Here is a 24,417-nt window from a genome sequence, read left to right on the forward strand (position 1 = left end):
AGCTGTGATTGGGCAAACTCATCATCTTAATATCTTCTAAGCCACTGATAAGAAATGAATAAATAAAATCACTCTTGAACAGAATGTGCCTTTAGTGACATAAGCCATTTAGACTGAAGTCATTTTTTGTACCAGGCTATAAAAATGTTTATTTCTGCTGTATTTTTTTTCTGGTGTATTTGTTTTGGTACTTCCAGAGCCATCCCCAAGTGGACACACAACAACCTGCAGATCTTTGCACTTTTGCACTGCTACGCATTTTTAGACAGTAGGTTGCCACCTGGTAAACACAGATCTAAGCAACGTGCACCTAAACAGATTTAAAACATTTGTGTTATTTTTGTGAACACTGTTATTTTTGTGAATGCTGTTATTTTTGTGAACGCCGTTGTTCAGTATGAAATCTGTATTTTGAACTGTAATGAAATGAATGATACAGAGGAATTAATACACATTCTTTGACTCACCCACCTTTGTCTTTGTCTCCCCTCCTCTATCTCTTCCCTGCACTCTTTGATTTCCCACAGAAGTTATTACAGAAGTGTCTGACTGTGTCACATCATGCTGTGGATGAAGTGGAAGATGGTGCTGGACTCCCTGCGTGGGCGAAGAAGGAGGATGCCTTGGTCGCTCTGGTTCCTCCTGCTGTTTGCTGCTGGGGGTCTGGTGCTCTTTATCCACCAGAGGGATCTTTCAGAGATGGTTCAGCAACAAGGTCCAGGTCAGTTTGAACTTTTCAAAGAAACAGCAGACACCACATTTTACTGGACAGACTGCACCCACACATGAGCAGATACGTGTTGGAATTTCTCTTAAAGAACTGAGTAGCCTCAAAGGTGACATGAATCAGACAAATTTGTGGGTTTTTTTGTAATATACTTAATTCACTCAAAAATATTGCCAGAAACCTTGGGATTTGAATGAAACCACACCACAGAAAAACAAAACAACAAAACTCCTGACACAAAATGCTTACACCTATTATCAGTTGAACAAAGAGCTTGTCACCTTCACAGATAAATATGTTTTTTCAATGCCAAAATGACAAACCATGCAATAAAAGCAGAATAGGAAGAACATAGAAGTTTAAATGTGAAATCAAGCAGAACTATGTTTGTTATGAGCTCATCCTTGAACACCAGCAATCTCTCATAAAAGCTCAAATTTCCATCCAAAAGGTTTGCAGTTGAAATCTGAAGAGATGCCAAAAGGTCATGATCAGATGAACCACTCTGAACTTCTCTGAGTAATTTTAGCTCTTGCTTTTCTCAACATTTGCTGAACTGTATGATGATATTGTGTTGATGTATTATGTATAAGACCACCGCTGGCCGTGACTGCAGTGTGAGTGGGCGTCCTGCAGCTGTGGCTGCACAGCTTTAGTCTGTATCATGGCAGCTAAACAGAAACTAGTGGAGCCAGTTTTCTAAGCGGGTTAACCTAGTTCTCTACAACATGGTGAGACTGACTGCTGCTGTGATGGATACTGACAGGCTGTTACTTTAATTAAGACTCTTGCCATGTAATAACATTGCTATTACTCAGTCACAAAATTCTTTCCTAAGGATTTAAATATTTATTACAGCAGCAGAACATTGTTTTTGTTTGGTGTCAAGGCTCTGAACTTATCACTCCCTGCTGCTTTAAATCTCATCCCAGCTTAAATAAACAGCAAATTTGGAGGATATGTTTGTCATGTGATTGTGAGATGTTGAATGTGAAAACAGAACTCGTGCTCAGACATTGCTCCATTAGTCTGCTTTGGTTGTTGCTGCAGCCGTTGTTGCTGCTTGTTTGCTGTGGCTACGGATGTGACACATTGCTTTACCATAGGCTAACTACATGCAGTTGCTGTGTTGGAGTGTTACATTTATTTGTGTTGGCTGAGTGTTGTAGTGAAGTGCTGAAGCTATCTGAACTGTGTGAACTAATAACACATCTGTCGTATCTGATATATTCCTTTTGGGTTGACATCTTGCACGTAGCCCTATCGGAACAGTAGGGCCATAGAAACAAACAGTAATGTAGCTGTAGGCAGAGAAATAAGCATGTTTGCAGCCACGGCTTCACCCAGCACAGCCAGGCACAGCAGCAGCAGCAGCTGTGCTCACGGCCAGTGGCTGTGCACTGCCACAGTAATGAGCAATAAGTGCTTAAAGTAAAGTGTCACACCATCCCTGTTTTCTGCATTTGCAAAGCATTTCTCTGAGCTGTCAACAAACTAACCCTTGTTTGGGTCTGGGGGAATGCAAAGTGTAAAACAAGGGAAAGCAGAAAAAAAGATTTGGAAATCATGCCCACTCTGTGACCACTTCCTTTCAGTGAAGAGATAAAATCAGAAAAAAAAAAAACCAACAACCTCAAAATAAAATATTTTTATAATAATAATAATTATCATCATCATCATCATCATCATCATCATCATCATCATCATCATCATCATCATCATCATCATCTTTATTCTACATTTGCAAAAACATTTAACCTTTTGTTGCCTTTAGACCCAGAAACAACTCCTGAATGATCAAACGTTGCAAAAATACACAAAGTATTTGCAAATGTATACAGGACACAACTTTTTATTTTTATTTTTATTTTTTTTTATTTAACCTTTATTTACCAGGAACATTACCTTTAAGAGACAAGATCTCCTTTACAAGTACATTCTGGTCAAGACAGCAGCATAAAAAAAGTTTCACGCAGAGGGCAAAACAGAGACAACAGACAGCAATAAATCAACAATTCATGACCTCGTAAAATAGCAGTGTTCAGCAATAAAACAAGTACACAGTCTTATCAGATGATCCTTAACCCTAGTTTCAAAATAATCCAAGATAACATGATTGTCCAGTTTTAGATGTCCTTTGGCTTAGACAAAGATGAAGGAGCAAAAGAACTAAAAGTTCTTTGACCAAAGACGGAGCGAGTCTGAGGAGCCACAAACAGAATCTGACCATTTGACCAAAGATTACAACCAGCGACAACCTTAGGAGCCAGTCAAGAGCAGAAATAAGATGGCAGATCATTTAGTATGAAAAAATGGCAAAAAAAAAGATGTCTGCAATTATATAAGTGCATACACAAAGGCACATCCACAGAAGTGATGAATGAATATTAGCAAACAATAAAATTAGTTTACACTAAATTACACAAAGACCCTCTAATTTCATATCTATTCTTGCTAACATATGTTACCAGGCAGTAATACACAGGCATGTATAGAAGCAATCACGTGTAATGACAGCACACATAGATGCACATTTACACTCACTGTATACAAACACACATAGGAGCTGTTTTCATGTTCCGTGTGATATATTTTTATTCAGGTTTAAGCCTGGAGTAGAAAGGACATTTGTTCCCCAAATACTCTCTTTTTATTCCAGCTCAGTGGCTTTGTGGTCACAGTGTCCTCCACAAAGTGGTCGATCTGTCAATTTCCAAATGAAACCTTTGTCCTCATAAAGGGACCCGCTGTACTCCTGCTTGGCACTCAGCATTAAGGAGATTGGGGTTTAAGCAGCCATGATTGAAGAGCGTCCTGAGCGTGTAAGACTAAGCTGCTTCATGTCTCAGAAACAAGAGATCAGCTGCTTGCTTATGTGCCTCTCTGGCTTGTTTTACACTTTCCACCTAAATGAGATTGACGTTCACTGCATGTTGCTTCTGGTTTTGATTGACTCAGCTGCTTTTGAGAGTGTCACGGTCTGATATTGGATATTTTATTTTAGGTATGTCAGATTTCACAGTCCTGGAGTTATTTTAGGAAATATTTGAAGATTGAATGTAATTCAAAAAGACAACTTTTTACATTTTTGTTTCCAGTAAGATACTGGCAGTTGACAATGAATGATGCTGGTCTACATTCTCTAGGGGAAATACCATCTCCAGTGAAGTCAGTGCAGCTGGTTTATGACTCCACCGTGTGTCAACAGCTCTGTGAATAATGAATATTGGAGCAATGTCACACTCCACAGTCATAAGAGCCACTTAGCCAGAGTGAAATCTCTCCAACCCTCTAATATTCCCCTGATTGTCAGATGCTTTTAGACGCAGTGGCAGGTGGAAAAAAAAAAAGACCATTCACAATGACACATGTAGTACACACAGAGAGGCTCATAAACAAGACTGATTCACACAGCTTGTTAAAATATACCGGTTTTGACAGCCAACATTTAAAACTGATGACAATTACAAGACTAAGACCCATTAGAGCTTTTAAAAGTCTGGTCATGAGTTTGAGGATTACAAAAGATAGCTTTATGTTTCTAATTTTGAGCAAAAAGACAAAAATATCACTTTAAATTTTGTTAGAGGAGCTCTGGTCAGTGGAGCCACAGGCAGTGAGGGATAAAATTTAATGATCTGTTTCCTCTGACATGTCCATTTTTTAACATTTAACATTTAATAGACTCATTCAGGAAATGTCTGTGCTCTTTCAACTTTTGAATTGTTATAAAAAAAGCTTACTGATTTATGAAAGCCTTTTATTTTTATTTTGTCATAATGTCAGTTTAAATGATAAACTATCAAAGTTATGCTGGGATCTGGAAACAGTGTAACATCATCGCAGCTTTAGGCCAAAAAACAGGCAGTTATACAATCCAAAAGAATGAGGACACACCAATAACAAAGGTCTGAATTATCTTGTTTATTTTTTTGGTAGTTACAGAACACTGTTTTTACAACTATGGTAAGCACAGAAGGTCATAGATAAACTTTCAAGACAAAGAAGACGATTCGGTTGTTTGTTTTTTATTTTTAATCCAAAGGTTCCCAAACCTTTCTGCTGGCAAAGAGAGTGGTGACAGAAACCAGGGACCCCCATGCCACAGGGAAAAAAAAAACCAAAACAAAACAAAACAAAAAAAAAACACTTACAGGTAAATACAAAAACAAACAAAAAGCACAAGATACTTAATTTGGTTGATGATAGAAAATTAGTCTACCTTTGTGCACATTTTGTGTTTTCTAATTTAATCTAAAACCTTCTTCACCTCAAGAGTCTTGTGGCAACAAAGAAATGTGGAAAACTCATCAAACATTTTTTTGGACTCAAAGGGGCTGTGAGGAGTCACAAAGTGATCTTGAAAAAGTCTGCCATCTAGATATGTGGCCGATCATAATCCACACTTTAAAATGAGATTATCAGCGCAAATATAGGTTATTTTGAAATGCTTCCATAGCTCATACTCATATTCCCGATCAGGTCAAGCGGGACTTGATTGATTTACATCGCATTGAAGTCTCTATGATAGCGCCACGTCAGCTGATGAGGTTTATAAGCCAAAAGAGAGATCTGTGGTTGTCTCTGCTGAAAATGATTTCTGTGATTAATTTTGTAGTGATGGTGGACACAGGTGCCTAACTGTCGGATGGAAAAAGGACAAAAGAGCAGAAGAAAGCTAAATGGGAGAGTGGTACAGCCTGAGCTAAAGGCTAAAAGGGCTGAGCTGTTTGTGATAATGTCCATTGTAACCCACAGTCAGCAGTTATTCTGCAGTGGTCTGATCAAACTTGAGCGTCTATCAATAAAATGAAGAGTGAGGTTACGTTAGCTCTGATTGGTAGATGACCGGCAGGACATAGCTAACCAGGATTCACTAATGTGAAACGACACGTCTTACAGCACCTGGCTGCGCTACATATAGCTGCATACTAAACTCCTCACAAACCTATGTTTGCTTGTTGTCACATTTCAAACAGTGGTGCCATGCAGCTGTACTGATGAATATCTGACCTTGTCAGCAAAAAGTTGCGAGGCAGTCCAGTTAAAACAGATCTCCCTCACAGCATCTGTAACCCCCTTTTATAAAATATATATATTTACACACTTATAAATGAAACATGCTATTGTAAATCATTGTTAGTTTTGGAAACCCCCTGTCAGTGTTTCACAACCCCCTCTATTGGAGCCCTGCCCTGTCACATCTGGAAGGTCCAGCTTGGACGCAAAACATCTGTCTTTGCCGGAGCAAAGAACACTTAAACATTTGGTTGATTTTCAAAATAAAATACCCTGTGTTGAAACCAGATTATGGCTTGCTTTCAACTACCAACAACAGTAATCGTGTAAGGTCCAAATAAAGTAAGAATAATGATCAAAATATCCTCCATATTTTTTATTGATGCCAATATTTTTGCCACATTGTCAACAGGAAGAGCTGAAATCATAAACATATAAGGTTGCAGGACTTCCTCCTATAGACTTAGGAATTTGTTGCCTTTGTTAAAGAGTTATTACCAGTAAAAATCAACTGTTTATTAAAATTTATCAATAGAAAGCCGGGTGATAAAACTTCAGCATTTCAGTTAGTAGAATACTTTGTTTTGAAGAACTGAAAGTAAACTTCTGTGTAACTATGTGGATATTCAAGTTTTGACACATTTGACAACATTATTATCTCTTCCCTCTATTTAGAGCAGGCTAAATTTTTAATGAACAGTTTACACATCCAATTAGGTTTACACTAGCAAACTAATGGCTCCCTTTGAAACGGTCCACCAACTTTAAAATGATTTCTTTTAAGTTCAAGCACACCAGATAGAAAAATAAAAAAACAATTATGAAAATCAATGCTGATGTTTTAGAGCAATTTAAAGTCCCTCCAGGATCAAACTTTTAAGCATCCATCTTTTGAAACTTTATCCACAGCATGATAAAAATAGATCTTTGATTTTTCAGTCCTCCTTCATCTCCACTCCCACTAACCCAGGGGCGTCTGAGGGAAAACTGTTGTGCCGGTTAAAAGTTGTGTTATTAGAGATGGATTTTTTTTTAACAAATCTAATGTTTGAGAGACATTTTTTTCTGCCTGTCATCCAAGCTTAACATTTGATTTAATCTGTATTTGTATTAAGCTGTGAGAGAGTAATCTATGTGTTTGTGTATTATAATACACTCTGTTATAATGACACAATGTAATCCATCCCCACAACAGACACTGTTTAACAGACAACAGAGTGAGTCCATGTGCTGATTGCTGAGGTTTTTGTGAGAGGAATATACAACATTGGTTTGTTATGTTGGCAGAGTTGAGTGAACGCTGAAAGTGAAAGAAGTCTGAGCGTGATGTCGATGAAACCCTTTCGCAAGCAGAGAGGGTTTGTCCTGGGATAAGTTTTGCTGGCTAAGCACATCCTTTTATCTCATTTGCTATATCATCACTGGAATAGTGAAGAATCCTAGTTTACTAAATCATGCATGAGAGACTGACTGCTGTGTACAGAACACAGTGGCTGAACAGTGTTCTCAGTCCTCTCGCTAAAGCACAATGAGGAAGAGGCTTCTTAGCCTTAAGCCATGGTGCTTCACCCCGGCAGAAGCTCATATCTAATAGAAGTGAGTTATAATACATTGGGTGTCAGCTTTTATCTCCCTCCCCCTCCCTCTCCACCTCTTTATTTGGCTTGCAGTGAGCTTGAGAGCCTCGTATCCCGTGGTTTGGATGGCCTGCACGATGCTAGTGGAGAAAACTGCAGTTTAACTGGCAACAGCCCCCTCCTGATCTCTCCCGAGTAATTGTTTAAGGGACAATTGAAGAAACAGCAGCCGTTTTCTCAGAGAGAGGAGACACCTGAAGCGCTAACAGCTCGAATAAATTGTCTGCACAAATTTACACCTCTGGGCATTTTATCAGAAGAGTTTGGCAGAGAGGGCAAACTGCTCTGGTGAGTGGGAGGTCGGCCTGCGTGTCATCTCCAAAACCCTTGATGGAGAATAATCAATAAATAGAGGAGCAGAGGCAAAATGTTACCCCTTTGGATGTGTGTCTGTGAATACGTGTTCTTACTTGCAAGCAAGGGAGGGCCTAAATCTGAGTCTGAGTAATAATAGCATGGTATTTGTTCAGTGCTTTTAACAAAAGTAGCTAACATTACTGAAAGTGCATACATATGAGCACCGCAGGCCTCTACTGACTGCAGCTCAGGGGATGGAAACAGGCTCACACTGCAAACAGAACTTTTTTAATCATGTACAGTTCTAAATCAAATAAAAGAAGTTGGAGAAGAAAAAAAAAAAATTTAATTAAGAGACAGTATATTTACATCCAGCTTAAGAACGAGGACTATGAGCTTAGTCAGGTCAAGAGTGGACTATTAAAATGCATGTAAACAGCTTAGTCAGATTGAGAACAGACTAAACATAGCTTGGTCGACACACATAATTAATATGATTGCTATCTGAATCAAACAAACTCAGCCTGACTCAACAAGTCACGGTACGCCTTGGCATTCAGGGCAAAATTTACCCTGAAGAGGAAGTTGGTGACCATGATAAAAGAGGCTGCTGCTCTCCAGCGCAACAAACAAACACCATGGCAACAGAGGGGAACAAGTTTCATTGTAATTTAATATTATTGAATTTAACCCAGCTCAAGAAACTGAGCATTCTATAATTCATGAATGGAAAAAAAAAAAAAAAAAAAACACAAAACGGTGATCCATTGGAACTAGTTTGATACATGTGCAACTTCACTAACCAAAAAAGGACCCAGCATAGCCCATTGTAATGTTAGCAGAGTAAGACATCCCCGGCTAGAAGTCCAATTCTCTTTCCTGCCTGTCCACGCAGACAAGACTAGATCCCCCATTGTGACTTTACGACCGAGCTTTGACCTCAGTCGGACTGCTAGGTGGATGTTAAGATACTGAATGTCATGTATAATAATGTTGGAGTCCCTCAAGGATCATTCCTGGGGCCAATTTTATTTAGCTGGTACAATAATGATCTGCCTCTGATCTGTCCAGAGGTACAGATCCAAATTTAAGCAGATGACACTGTAATCCAAACTCTCTGTAGCATTAACTAAAGTGTTACTCTAAGTCTGGCTTACTTACAGCTGTGTAACACTGAATGTGAGCAAAACTATAGGAATGTATTTTTCAGTCAGGGGAAACAATACACCTCAACCTCTTATGGCTGTAAATGGAGAGGTGATACAGATTGTTAAACACTTCAAGTTTCTGAGCATAACAATTGACTCCAATCTTGATTTTAAGAGCCAGTCGATGAACTTCAGACATGTCAGGCATCAGTTACCTTTGGCCGCTGCTAAACTATACATGCACTCACTGATTTTTTCTCATTTATTTTACTGTGTCACGAGCTGGTCTCAGGCTGGAGCAACTACTTTAAAACCATTATACCCTCTCCACAAACAGTCACTGAAAACTCTGATAAGAAAAAAAGGAGATACCTGTCAAATGAACTAATTAAATAAAATAAAGTAAATAAATAATGAAAGAAAATTTGATAAAATTTGAGAGGCATCTCAGAAATTTGAGTTTTTCAAAACCTCTTAAAGTTCAAAAAAAATTACATACATATATATATGTCTAATACATTGATGGCTCTTAGCTTAGTAGATCTGCATCTTTCAATACAATAAACCTGAATCTGTGTTTTATCATCCAGCCTTTTTTTGTAATTGTCCCTCTCTGCTCTCAGCTGCAGCATCAAGGTGTCACGGTACAGAGTCTGATCAGCTGTTAGCGAGACTGACACACAGCCCATCAGGCGATTCAGCAGCACAGTGCCTCCAACACCTACAAATCAAATCAAAAACAAGAGTGTGAAGACAAAATTATTTCTGTTTTAACAAGTCCCAGCAACAAACCAAATGAAGTTGCTGATAGTGTTCGGAGATAACAGGCAGGTGTTAATGGATTATATAATTCTCCATCACACTCAACAGTTTCAGAATTTTAACATGACAGACAGTCCTTCTCACTTCTTCTTCCTGTTTGGTTTTCTATCACTTTTTATCCGTGCCATGATTCGAAAACCACATAAAAAACACGAATCCTTCCTCAATGTTGACTCTCTGCAGTCAGTTACTATCCGTTTAGTTAACTCCCCAGTCAACGCTCTGCAAGGTTACGTGATGCTTTTGCCCCCCGACATCAGTCAGCTTGGATGCACCTGTATGCTTCGCTCATAAACCAGGGTCATCTGGAGTTTTTCAAAGTGAATGTTCCAGGTCAAAAGTGCAGTGTTGTTATTTTCCATCACAGAGGCAGCAGGAAGCTGGAGGACACGCCAGCAGCTGAAATGTGGGGTGCTGATAAGGACAGAATGTTAAAACAGTGATAAATAAAAAAACACACATTAATTTTGAACCTTAATCACATTGAAGTGGTGCTGAAGTGCTGAAAGCCCTCATGATTTTAAGTCAGTGTGGTGTTTACAGATTGTTTTACTCTTCACAAAAAGAGTTTTATGTCAACTCACTGTTAGCCTGAGATGGTGGTGCAAATTGAAAAGGATTCCTGGATGACAGCACGAGGATTTTTCTGTCCCTTGCCAGCTCGATGTACCCGACTCAAGGTCTGATTCACAAGGATATTGTGGTAATGAAATTATAACGCATACACGCTCATAAAGTTTTAAATGTGATTTGCCCTTGTTATGTGTCTGATTGTTGAAAGGGGCTGTCAGCAGCTCCACTCTCACTCTGCCCTCTCATGCTGACTGAGTTCAGATGATGAGGTGGGAGAAGAGCAGGGCAGCTTTGTTCCAGTTTATTACGGGGAACAGACTGGGTTGATGTGTTACCAGTTTCATGTCTGTAACAAGGTTTTGGTGAGTCAGGCAGCAAAGGTGGACAGAGGGAAAATTGACAGTTATCCCCAGTCTGCACAATGGCTTCAGACATGTGGAAAGTAAATTATTTATTTATTCAAGTGTCAAGAACTAAACAGCACAAAGAGTGCAGCCAGTTATTCTAAAATTAACATGAAGGGTTTGTGTGTTAACCTTTTTTTTTTTTTTTTTTTTGCAGACCCTTTCTGCATCTCTGCAAAAGTTTGTGCATGATGCCTGTTAGGGGTGTGCCATATCATACCGTCTATGATAATACCAGTATATATTTTTTTGACGATTTAGATTTGTCATTCCGTGATATTTACAGTGCAGAGACGCAATGACGTATGACGCTCCCTGCTGTGTACATAACAACAATGGCTGAGAGCATAAGTAGCACGGCAGCATCAACTTTGTCCTCACATGAGGATTTAGTGCCTAAAAAAGGAGCTGCCTCAGTGATGTGGAGGTGGTTTGGCTGACCAAAGATCAGACATGTGGTAAAACACATTAAATGAAAAATGTGAAGAAAAACTATTACCACGAAGAGTGGCAACACCACAAACATGTTCCAGTAGACACGCGAGGAGGACGTGAAAGCCACATTATTTTTGTGCAATAATTCATACTTCGATGTGTCTCTGGAGCGCCACGCAGCACAGCGCTGGGCAGTACAACGTTGGGCAGCACAGCGCTATACAACACAGCACAAGGCAGTGCCCATAGCAGCTGGATACCTGAGATCACAAGATCACAGGAGAACCACATGTTCCTGCTTTCCCGCCCCATACTTTCATGGTAATTAATTAGCATGTCAAGCTCATCTAGCCGTCCTTCTCCTTTCTGTTGGTGTCCTTATAGAAATAATATGTTGTGTTGTATAGAATTATGACGTTTTTCGCCTGCAAGATTAACTTTTCCTCCTCTAAAACATCAAATTTCCTCTGGATCTGACTTACTTACTATGTTTACATTTCAAGCTTGTGTAGTAGTAGTAAATGATTGGAAAAGTGGCTTCCATGCTGTGTGTGCAATAAAAATGCTGTTATTCAGAAGCAGCAACCACAAATAATATATATATATATATATATATATATATATATATATATATATATATATATATATATATATATATATATATATATATATATATATATTTTATTTTTTATTTTTTTCCCATAAATATTGCTATTGCAAATTTCCTTAAATTATCATGATTTAATTTTGAGGCTATATAGCCCTCCCCTAATGCCTGTCATAATGCTCCAGTTATCAACATTTTCCCATAGTCGCAGGATTTTCAGACCAACTGGTACTATTGTTTGTTCCTCTTTTTTCCTTTTTCCGTTTATTTTGGCATTAAACACATGCAAAGATCACATGAAAGATTTTTCTGTTTTCTCACCTAACACTTGAAGACAAACAAGTGAATATCTGAAAGGCTCTTGTACCTTGCATGGTTCAAATATATTGATTTTTTTTTTAATCTTCTGCACAGTTTTAGTGGCTGCAAATGTTGTTTCTTTGATTACCTTTCATATATAATAAGGCTGATTCCAGCTTCTAGTGTTCAAAAGGTGTTACTGAGTAGAAAGGCTATGAATGTCAGGCGTCATTGACTGACTCCCATTAATGAGGTAAAAAAAAAAAAAAAAAAAGAAGTGTTGAAACCTGCCTCCCTTTGAATTCCATGTAACATTTAATCCCATGATACAGCCCAGTCTGTTTTACTACCTTCAGAACCTTGAAGAAAAGGAGGAATAAAAAGTCTGTTTCCAGTGATGCAACATTTAGGCAGCGTGCCACAGGAAGCTGGCAGCTGCAGAGGAGAATAGTGTTGAATAACACACAGGAGATACATGCCTTTTAGGATAATAAATAGTAAAAACCTTTGGAGACATCCAGACAAACACTGCATGTGCAGGAGAGGTTAACCGATGGGAGATACTGGGGGAAGCATGGAGGCAGAGGAGAGAAAGTAAAACGATAGAACAAACTCTTTGACATACAGACGCTTGTTTTTCTTTTTGTTCAGCTTTGATCATGTTTAAAAACTGTGCTTTTCTACAGGCCATTTCAAATAGAAATATGGAATTAAATAAATAACCTGCCTGCTCCCTTTAGCTACCGTCCTTTGCTCTATCTCTGTCCACATGAAGCCTGCTGGGAGCCCAGCATATTGTTTCATGCTTGAAGGTAAAATTTGATCTCTCCGTCAGAGGTCCAGTAATCCCTTAAGCCATGTCTGTTTGCAGTGTCCAATTTAGCCGTCTCTTAATGTAATTAAATTGTGCTGATGACCCTGAGAGCGCTGGAAAAGGCTGCAGATTTGAATGCAAATCCTCCACTGGTAGTTATGGAAAAACTGGATGTTTTTTTTTTTTTTTGCCTGATTTTCTGTTCATTCATCCGTGTGTGCAAAGCTTCTTTAACAAAGCCTGTTTCTGTTGTGCTGGCACTCGCCTCCCTGTTCCTCCCTGAGAGCAGAGATCATTGGAAAGCAATACTTGGCAGAGCTGGCTCAATCGCAGTGTTTTTAACCAGACCGTGCAGAATGTACTGCCTGAAAACAATGAATTGTACATCCTTTGGGTTTAAGAGCGCATTATACCTTTCACTCCTCAGTGTGGGATCACATGGCATCTGGTGTTGGATCTGGGTTTCCCAGCAACTATTACAGCAACTGCCTCTCCACATTCAGCTCCTCCTCTCCTCCTTTATCCCCTGTTCAGTGGAGAAAACCTCAGAAGGGACCTCTGGGATGCCCTGAAATGGAAAAAAAAACAACAAAACAGACTATTTTCATGCATGGGTATCAGGTGCCTGCATCACCGTCTCTTCAGCTGTTTTCAGACTTTGTGGCAATTGGATTTAAAATGGAGCCGCTCAGAGGCAACTGCAAGGTCATGTGGTTTTCCATTAACATTAATGCCTGAGGTTATGCCATGGGAGCCCTGCAACATAATCTGTTTTCCCTGCCATCTGATCCTGCACGCCAATGGTTTCTGTATGCCAATCTATACAAACAGATTTTATTTTTCCCCCACCCCTGCTCCAGCAGAGGTCAGTGTCAGGAGACGGTGCACACTTATGTACAGCTAAATGAAAAAAATTAGCTTTTAATGGAAAACTTCATCATATGTGTAGGCAAAAACCACATTTGTCGAAGAAGAAGGTTTGGTCTTCTGATCTGAGAAGGTTTTTTTTCTGCGCGGTGCAGCCCAGTGGGGTTGAGTTTACAGCCACACATCACATTTCTGCTGAGATCTCCACTGAACACGTTTTTACTCTAAAAGTAAAAACTTCAAACAGCTGATCTTGTGCTATCCAGAAAACCATGAAAAATGAAACAAACAAAGATCTGACAGCCCTCAGAAAGTATAAGAAAGAGGATTGGGGGGAGAGAGAGTATATGTTGATTGGAACACCCTCAAAAACCTGGTAGAAAAACATGTCCTGTGATTTTTCTGTAAACTCAGCCGAGCTGAAGAAGCATCTTTGAGCCACTGACAAGCAGACAGGGTTAGGACCCCTGCTGAGAAGCAGAGCACAGCTTGGAGGTCCTACTGGTGGTGGTGGGGCTTTCAGGTTGCCCTTTTCCATAAAGCCATGCTGGGTAACATTAAAAAACTCCAAAGGAAATAAAACAGAACAAGGCGAGGGCACCAGGTGGATCCAACAGAGAGGCTGATTTTTGAAAATGTCTTTGAAGACAGTAATCACATATGCTGCCTCTCAACGCTGTCAGTCTGTCTCAGGCTGCGTCAATGCAGGAATCACAGCTGAGGCTCAAAGCGCTGTCTGTGTCTGTGGCTGTCAACACAAAAGGGTTCATCTATGGGAGGACAGTTTCAGGTAAACACAGACAGTCGGAAAATAAAAACACAAACAGAGAGTTCAGAGTGACATTTATGCTCCAGGGTCCTGATTTATGACCACGGCTCATTTTTTGGATGATTGACCATATCTTGTCCAAAAAATAGAAACAAGACAGCAGTATATCAAGGATTTTTACTGAATGTCAGGATAGCTTTTTTCAGGTTCAAATAATGGTTGATCAGACCTATATTAAGTACAGCAGCATATGCACTAAGTGTGGTATTTAGTTATGCCAACATGTGTGAGTCCACTGTGATGAGCAGGACTTCATTCAATAGGATCCACCAACCCAGCTGGTATGACAACCTGTTGCACCTAGCTCAATGTAAACACAATGCTCCCACTTATACAACTTGGTGGTTTTCTTTATATTAAAATTCATTGTGTAAATCACAAGTTATAAAAGGAGAATGTCCAGGCTCATTGAAGCCTGTTGATCAATATAATGACTTGATCAGAATTAGATGGATAAGATCTGACAGCATGACTCTAGAGCCCTGATGTTTAAAGATATTAACCCATGCAAATGCAGAAGTAGTTGTAATTCTTTCACCATCAATTTTTATCATTTACTGTTTTCATTTAGTGGCAATGTAAACAATGTATTTTAGTTAGAATTACTCTGGGATAAAGACTTTGTGTGTTACATTAGAGTTCTGCTTGTCAGGAGTATGGTGGCCCCAAAGGGCAAAACACAACAAGAAATCTGAAAAGCATGACACACATCAGGGAATGCAATGACAAATTAGAAAACACAGTTACAAAAACAAAAACAAAAACAAACAAAAAAGAAAAAAGAAAAGAAAACACAACCTCAAAAAATGAAACGTGAAAACAGAAATAAAACCCAATGCTAGAGAATAGAAGCACAACAGTATATCAAAAACACAACACAAAATCCGAAAGACAAAAACAACAAATACGTCTTGCATTTTTTTTCATTGTTGTTTCAATGTTGGGTTTTTGTTGGGTTTTCTGATTTTTCATTTTGTTGTGCACATTAGGGCCACCCTACGGGAGAGAGTATACACAGCAACTTTTCAAACAGCTCTTCACAGGTACAAGGAAACTGCTTGTACACAAGATAATTTTCTTATCTGCATGAGATGATAATTTGTGCCGGTAAGAAAGATTATTACCAAATTATCAGTAACCAAATGACCAAAAGTCTAGCTATTGATGATGGGAAAAAACAAACAAGCAACAACAATAATAACAGCTACGACAAACTGTATTAGATCTTTCTTTCTTTCTTTCTTTCTTTCTTTCTTTCTTTCTTTCTTTCTTTCTTTCTTTCTTTCTTTTGTGCATTTCTTTGCCTCTTTTACTCAAAGATAAAACCCACCTCACTGTAGCTTTGCAATTTTGAATTCAGACCAGAAAAGCAAAAAACTCAGGCCACGTCTCCTAAACATGGCCTGTAATGAATGTCTGTTTCGTACAGGTCAGCCTCGGCCTGTACAATCATATCTACAGTTTGCTGATTAAACCAAACACTTGGCCGACATTTTCCTGATCTGTCAGTGTCTGAGTTGTTCTGTTATCTGTCTGACTCTGAATCTTCAGGCTCCTCTGAAAACAAAAGGCTTTTTATTCCCACTAGAGCGTTAATTAACGAGGAGTGTTCTGGTTATTAAACGGGCTTAATAACAGCATCATGACTGTTAGATACACAGCCAAAAATTACAGCTCTGCTCTGCATCCAATAAGCATAGAAAGACATATCCATCAATTTATTATAAGAAAATTCTGATGGTTATTTTAAATAGGGGTATTGTGATTTTTATTTATCTATTTTTTTTTATTTTTATTTTTTAACCCATGCTGTGCCTTTGGTAGCTCTAGGTGATATACAGCTAAAAAAAGATAGTTTCTCACTCTGGTGTTTTAGAAAACCCTTATTTCAGCCTCTGTCTGACCCTTCATGTGAGGTGCCATCTCTTTAAGGCTCCTCGCTCCACAACCCCCCTTCTTTCTGATTGGCTGGCCCTTTGGAAGCCTGTCAGAGGCAGAGTTATGGACAGACCTTGGTGTTTGAGGGCCACCCTTTAAATGCGTCATAAATCAGTTAGGAGATCCTTATGTGATGAGCTCATGATTTCAGATTGTGCAGTTTTTAGAGCAGAGTAGCTCAAGCAGTTTAGTGACAGATTCAAGGGTTTCTACTACATATGCATGAGTAGGAGTTTAAATTTGTTACTGTACATCCCATAGACTGTAAAAAAAATGGACATCCACTTGCTCGGCTCAAAGTGAGGTCTTCGCAAAAACTGCTCCCCCTGGTGGCTGGCTGCAGTACAGGTCAAAAAAAATCTGTCCCCCAAGTTATTCTAGATGGGCTGTGGTCAAACTTTAAAAAATTAATACTCCTTGTAGAAATGTTCCACACGTCTGATTTTTGCGGTGATTTCAAGATATCATTTGGCTACCTTGTATTCAAGTTCTCTTTTTTTCTGAAAAGTTTCATTTTCATTAGTTACAATAGGTCAAAAAAGACGCTGTACATAGCGTTTAACAATGATTGACACCTGCCGTTCTCGTCTATTTTTGCGAAGATGGTAAAAATTGTCAGGAGGTAGAGTCAAGAAGTGATTAAACCCTTGAAAGAAAAAAAAAAAAAAAGTATTTTTGTCACCCAGCTCCACTCAGATTCTCCCAGAATCCCTCATCGTCTCTACTGCGCAGACTCCGGCTGCACAACTGCTTCAATGGCTGAGCCTGTGACAAGGGTATTTTGGCTTCAAAACCGCACAATCATAAATGGTAGAGCCACGCTGTCCACTCTATATGGAAAAAAAATATGGAAAAGCAAAATCCTCCCTCTATGTGTAAACTTACAAATATCTTTACTTTGGGGATATGATGCAGCCACCTGAATTCAATAGAGTTTCACTGAATGATCCTTTTCCTTTTCTTGGACAATAGATGTAATTTACTACTAACCAAGATTTCAATAACCTGAAATTGAATGAAAAAAAGGATTTCCACAACCTGACTCCAACCATCCTTTTTATCAGCTAGGAAACAGCTAAAATGTCTGAAAACTCAGCTTTGATTTACAGGAAATTATAAATAGTGATCATATATTGTAACATTAGAGAATTATAATGGATTTGTTATATCACAGATTTCAGGGGTTGCTGATTTCAGGACTTACAGTATATCCAAAACAATCTCCCTACAGAGAATGAGGTCTTATCTTTGTCTGTGATGTAATTTTAACACACTTTATTTCAGCCATAACTGAGCATTTTATAGGCTGTGTGATGTTAACAAGAGTGTCCAAAGACATAAAAGCAGCTGTTTTAAACACATAGAAGCAGAAGTGTAAACTGTGCATGCACAGGCACTTAATTTGTGCAGCTAACGTGACCATTGGAAAACCTTTAATGTAGACAATAAAACCTGCAGACAAGAAATGAACTAGACGCTGAAGTTGCAACGTGCTGGGAATTTCCATTCTATAGGAAGTGGGATTGGAGCCTTTTCATACATTTCACTGTGCTACTCTCATTTTAGACATAAAATAAAGGAGCTACCATGAGTGTGAATGTGGGGTGAATCTTGCGACAGGAGCAGATTTAAAGGTCCCATATTGTGCAAAAATCACTTTATTAAGTCTTTTAGTGAAATTTGTGGGTCTTTGGCTTTCCTCCCAGTCCACAAAATGTGATATTTAATGACAAAACCTGTACTTAGTAGTGTTTGTGAATGCAAAATCCTGACCTAAAACAAGCTGTTTAGATTTTGGTGATTTGCAGACGTCGGGGATTCCCTTTCTGAGCTGATTGGTCTGAAGAAGAATGCTCTAAAGTTGAATAGCCATCACTGCTCTGTTTTGGGCTGTAAACAACCACATAGTTCCGTCATGCACAAGCTTCCCATCTCTGAAGAAGACAAGACTAAGCGGCTAGAATTAATTTATGAGGGAAATGTGCCAGCTACACTCAGTAAAACTGTGCATGTGTGTGCTAGTCACTTCACGGCCCACTGCTTTTCCAACTTTGGACAGTACAGAAGGCTAGTGAATAGACTGGTCCTGAATCCAGGCGCATTATCAACCATCTACCAACAAACCTCGGACCCTTGAAATGTAAGTATTTTAAATGCTGTGAGCTGTGGAGCAGATGTAAGAGCTTTTCCTCAGTGTCCCCCCTGTCTCTGTGTTAGCTTCAGGATGCTAACTTTAGCTGCGGTTAGCCTGTTGTTTTAGCCTGTAATGTTACGGTAAACGAGCTTCGCTGTTTTCTAAACGTTATGCACTCGGAGCTCGTGGCGCCGCTCTCAGTGAAGCGAAAGAGCGGGGCGGTATCAGCGGTGGCTCATTTGCATATGAAGGTCACGCCCACTAAATCAGAGCGTTCTGAACAGAGGGGCTATGAGAGCCTGGAAACAATGCTGATGAATGATTTATTGGCTTTTTAGACCAAAACATGTTACTACCATTTCATGAAGACATCACTGATCCATATTAAACTGCAGAAAAGGAGCATAATATGGAACCTTTAATCATGAAAACTGTCTGTAAACCGTAAACACAAAAATCTATTCTTGACTGTAAAATCTTTTCTTATGAAGCCGTTGCCAGTTATGCAGTGTCTGGTAATAGTAACATGCTCACCGGCTTATTGAAATCCTGAGACGACTGTCTTCCTGTTACCTGTTGATGAAGGAGATGCTGGGAAAAGTGTAATTACCAGCAATTTCAGTCGACAGCTGTTGAAATATGTGAGGCAGCCAAGCATGAATTAAAACTTCAGGTTGAAGGGATTTTTGTTGTACCTCTGTTTATATTAAGTAGAAAGAAAAATGAGTGAACAGGTTGATCCACAGGTAACCTCCCCTCCACCAGGATCTCACCTGTACCCTGTTGTTAAGCTCAGAGGAAAGAGGCTTTCACGGAGCATTTAACCAAACCAGCTGTCTCCATAGACCAAAATGTTGTTAGAAATATATCCACTTTCTTCAAAGTTGGTGCAGATGTGATACTCCACTGCCTGCCTGCAGTGTGATAGATGGAAAGTTTGTCTGTAGAATTAATTTCATCAGACAGCATCGATGTGTTGCATAAGCAGGATGATTTTTCCAATGTCACTGCTTTCGTTCGTATCAGACGCAGTGTTCCTGTCAGAAAACTTGTCATCACTACTGCAAACACATCAGATAAGCAGAGGAGCTCGTCTTAAGTATTCCAGACCAAAGGAGCTTGTACCCATATTCCACTACAGGCTTGAGAGGCTGAGAATGCTGTAGACAGGAAGAGACTCACAAAGAGAGAGTAGGAGGAGAAAGAGAGGTTATATAACAGCCGCTCTCACCAAGGAGACTTTATGTGGCTTCAAAAGCAAAGCCGTGATAATAAATGCCAATGTTCAAGGTTGCCCAAGTTATCACACACTCAGAAAAGGAATATTATACAAGATGAGCTACCGTTGACATACCAAAGCTGCTTATTTTATTTTACTTTTAAACTTTAAATTAATCATACCTGTGAGTTTAAGAGACACTTTCCTAACATTCAAGGCTTATATATGTTTTTTTTAAAGACATAACCTGCTTATAAAGTCAACACAACCATGAGTTTTATCTCCTCCTTAAAGGCCTCTTTATTTAATTTACATTATGGATGACAGCTTTAAAGAAAGATTTGATCCATCAAAATAAAAGGTGTCTGCAGGAGTCAGACGCTTGTTTTTTCTATGTGAGTTTTCTCAAAAGGAAGCGAGACGACTACCTGACCTTTCAGAGGTCAGGGTGTTACATAAGAAATGTTTTCTTCATGGAGCCCTGCCACCTGAAACCCTCCTTTTCTTTTAAATCCACTCGCCTCCGCACGTCTGTATAACCTGTTGCTCAGTTTGACATTTGTGTGATATCTTTCACCAATAAAAAATTCTTTAATGTAACTCTATTTGCATGAACTGCAGTATTAGCAGAGACCCACGCCTATCCCCTCCACTATTATGGCCATGGAAATTATTCAGAGCGGGATTCCGCATGATTGTTCCCAAAGGATGAGCCACGCTCCAGGAGCTGCGATCCATCCCTCCAGACTGAAGCTGGCGCTCCCATTATCAAATCAGACTTGAACCTATCCCCTGTCTGCCACAGAGACGTGTTGAATGGATATCATTGTGCACTGCTGAGGCTTCCATCACTGTAATCCCTCTACAAAGTGCAAGGCACTCTTAGCCGAAGATGAAAAGAGCTGAGGACAGAGTGGCCCATTCACGGTGTGTGTGTCGCTGCAGAGGGCACGAGGCGGGGAAGTCGGTGGAATCGGTGACCCAAGCCGGCGACTCCTCAGCCCTGCCCAAGCCAAAAAAGAACAAAAGATTAAGCCCTCCTGCTATCCAGAGTGATAACAAGCTGTCAACTTCTAAAATGTAATCTGCTGACTCCGGGAGGAAGTGGTGGTGTCAGTGGAGTGGGCTGCCAGCTGATGCTTATCTCCTGAATGGCGTGCCATTGATGGAGAGAGCCGTGGCCCAGCTGGCAGATACACAAAGGCCACCTCTCTCAGAGACCAAACAAAGAGGTCTGCGCAAGCAGAGGGATCCATACCGAGCCAATTTTCCACATATTTATCTACATATATCCCCTCCAGACCTCGTCTCTCTTTCTGACGTGGGCCACAAAGGAGAGGTGATGGGAATGATAGATGACATGAATAGAGGCCAATAGACTGGGGATAATAAGGCATTACCCCTGACAATGCTGACAAGTGATGGGAGGCTCCCCTCTGTCAACTTGTCTCCTGAGCCCTTCCACTCAGTCTGGGCACAGATTGTTAAATTTAAAAGCCATATTGCTGCCAACACAAAGTCCTAATACTGCTTCAGTGGGCAGCAAGGCAGCGATATGGGAGCTGTCACCAGGCTAAAGCCAGATAATTAATCTAACCTGGGTATAATCCAGCCTTTAACAAGAGGATTGCCTTTCAGCTAATTGCCTCCTTGCGCCTACTGTATCACTCTGTCTTTCATCAACCTTGTGCCCTCAAACTACCCACTCTGTTTGTTTCTACCCAATTTTACAACCACTAAATTGCTTTTGAATTGCCAAATGGAGCTACCAGATGGCTAATAAAACATGCAGGCCATCTTTGATCATATAAGCTATTAATATTGACAAGCCAGATCTTTTGGTAATGGGATCTACGTGAGGGTTGTGTCTCTAATAGGGTAAAAAATCTAATTTTCTGGTCCTTACAAAAAGCTTCTTGCAATCTTGGTTGTTACAGCAGAGAGAGGGGAATTAGTCACACAGGAGCTATTTCAGGCTGTGTACAATTTGATTTCAGACCAGATCCAGAGGGTTTTCCCTCGTGGACTTTGGACTATTGATCCTGAAACACCAGTCATACAATATGAAATAGATACTCTTAGTTGTTCTCAGCACAGTCGAGTGGGAGAGAAATGACTTTGGCCCGGTGCTATTTTGGATACCTTGGAGTCTTTCTGGGCAGACTGCTTGGTGGTGTGTGGTGCCCAGAAGTACTGACTGATGAAGGTGAAAGAAAAAATAAAAAAACAGAACAAAGATGTCAACATTTGTTGCCAACAGCAGGAAGATCTTACAGCCAACAGCTAAAACACTAACATCCATGTATCATGGACAGTTTCCCTGATGCAACAAGAAGCCTTACTGCATTTTGAGAAGAGAACTTAACCATAGTCAACAGCCAATCTAGAAGCTCTGTGTGAGATGAGCTCAAAACAAAACTGTTTTGAGCTTTATGTAAGATGATCTGGTTAACTCAGGCAAAATCAAATGATAAATCAATGATGTAAAGCCAGTATGCTGATAGAATGACAAACTTTTTTTTATATTGTTTAGAAAAAGCTAAAGATGTTAGCTTGTTAGAATGTTAGCATTAGATTACATTATATAATAGATTGTATTGACACTAGGGCGCAGAGATGGTGTTGATGGCGAACTACAAATCCTAGACGCGCTGAAATGTCGAGTCAACGCTCTCACAATTTAACAGTGGTCGTCCGGTTAATAGCTGCAGAAGTTTAAAGTAAACAACTCTGCAGTTTTTGAGATTGTTTAAACTGAATTAAAGTAGAGGACTTCTTTAACCAAAGGCTAGCATGACTACCTAAGACTGGCACATGCTCAGTTTTGGGTCCAGTGGGGCAGAGCCAAGCTATGTGTGAGAATTCATCATGAGTTTTTATAATTGCCATCCATTTTTCCCCCAATTGTTTGGCATTTATGGATATACACGGTAAGGCAAGTTTATTTAGTACATTTTGGCAGCAAGGCAATGCAAAGTGTTTTACAGAGATACAAAGCAAAAAAATAAAATAGAATGGCAAAAACAACAAGGCCAAAACAGATTTTTCAGATTCTAATAAAAAGGGCAGCTATAAAAAAAAGTAAGTCTTCAACCTGGATTCAAAGGAGCTGATATTCTCTGGCAGCTTTTCTTTTTCCAGATATTTGGGCATAGAAGCTTAATGCTGCTTCTCTATTCTTGCTTTCATTTTGAGAACATACATACTAATACAAAATATGTTCTTGTATTTAACTTTCTTGCTGAATTATTGTGAATATGAATTGTTAAATTTTTTATCATGGATATGCAAGAGAGTAGATCATTGTCCTTAGCTGCTGCAGTAGCCATGGTTAATGTGTGCTGTCCATGGTGCTGGTGGGGCTGCAAGCTTTATTGCTTTTTGCCTTTCACCAGTTACTGACTGTTTTCACACTGCATATGAACTGCAAAGTTCAACAGTGTAATAAGAGTGCATAATTTTTGCATAGGCCACTTTACAGATTGTTAAATATGCTGCAGTGCTGGTTCTGAGTCATAATGCTGTCATAGTGATAGACTTGTAGAGGTTCACTGATGTTTATATTTCAGAGGAGTTGTTTTTATACATTTTGAGCAAGTAGATTTGATTTGCTCTTTTGTTGTCTGGACCTACCTGTGAAAATGAAATACGCTCCCAGTTTTTTTCATCTGACACCAGGGCTGTGTTAGACCCTAAGCTATGAATAGTTTTATCATTGTGTAACATATTTACCTTCAGATTGTTTTTTCAACATATTAGTGGAAGCTCTGCAGGTCACCTAAAGCCTTCTGAAATAGTGGGTCGTTCATAATAACTGTTTCCACTCAGCTGGTCAAACAGTGAGAGTGGTTGGAAGAAAAGCAGGATCTAAGCCTGGCCTTGGATTGAAAAAGTCAATTTCCTGTCTTGTGGCTGGTTACTGGTCCGGTAATGACTTTGTCTGTGTCAATGGCGGATGTAAGTGAAACCAGAGGGAAGGCAGTGATGTGGACTGAAGAGCCTGTTATTTGTCTTGATTTTATGATGTTTACATTGACTCATCCTGATTTAGATTGACTGTGGGATGGTGCTTTTAATCACATCCAGTCATCATCCCTCCGACTCGCACTCATGAAACTGAGGATTTGGGTTCTCCAGTAGAGATCCCTGAAAAAAAAAAATTCAAGATGTTATCTCTCTTGACATGATAAGCACTGTCGGGCTGATTTTTTTTTTTTTTTTTTTTTTGTATGACAGAGATCATAAATCAGGAAGAAATAACAAAGCAAAGACAACATAGTTTGCTAAGTAAAAATTCTGTCACATGAAAGTACAAAAATTGTTTTCAACACTTTAATTCACTAATATTCTTATAATACCTCTGATGCTGAATCTTGTTAATCCTTGATTTTTTTTTTCTTGAAAACATTAAATTTACCTATGGGCTATGAAAAAGAAGTACGGACAGTGTTGCACTGAAAAGATAAAACTGTAAAGCTATGAAACGGAAAGATGATTGCAGAGCTACTTTGCTGAGTCCAAAGTAATAATGAATATAAAGAAACAACTCCAGGAAGAAGGATTGGTCTTGGAAATACTTTACTGGAGTAAAGAGAGTGTTCTTCACTGTGTTTGTTTGTTTGTTTGTTTGTTTTTGTCCCTTGTTTT

At 39.4% G+C, this 24,417-nt stretch overlaps 1 protein-coding gene across 2 annotated transcripts in view; it reads left to right on the forward strand.

Moving 5' to 3' along the window:
- The window catches only part of chst8 (carbohydrate (N-acetylgalactosamine 4-0) sulfotransferase 8), a 262,265-nt gene that overhangs the window by 59,245 nt on the left and 178,603 nt on the right, over positions 1 to 24,417 (forward strand). The window contains exon 2 of one of the 2 annotated variants that reach the window (XM_074666344.1): positions 528 to 721. In XM_074666344.1, coding sequence (XP_074522445.1) covers positions 562 to 721 — 160 coding nt within the window. In that variant the 5' untranslated portion in view covers positions 528 to 561. The remainder of the gene's footprint in view (positions 1 to 527; positions 722 to 24,417) is intronic. The other variant, XM_074666345.1, reaches the window with a different exon arrangement.

The sequence above is a fragment of the Halichoeres trimaculatus genome, unplaced genomic scaffold, assembly GCF_033239565.1.
Source record: "Halichoeres trimaculatus isolate MK-OKI-2021-1 unplaced genomic scaffold, fHalTri1.1 fHalTri1_scaffold_3, whole genome shotgun sequence".
NCBI classification, from domain to species: Eukaryota; Metazoa; Chordata; class Actinopteri; order Labriformes; family Labridae; genus Halichoeres; species Halichoeres trimaculatus.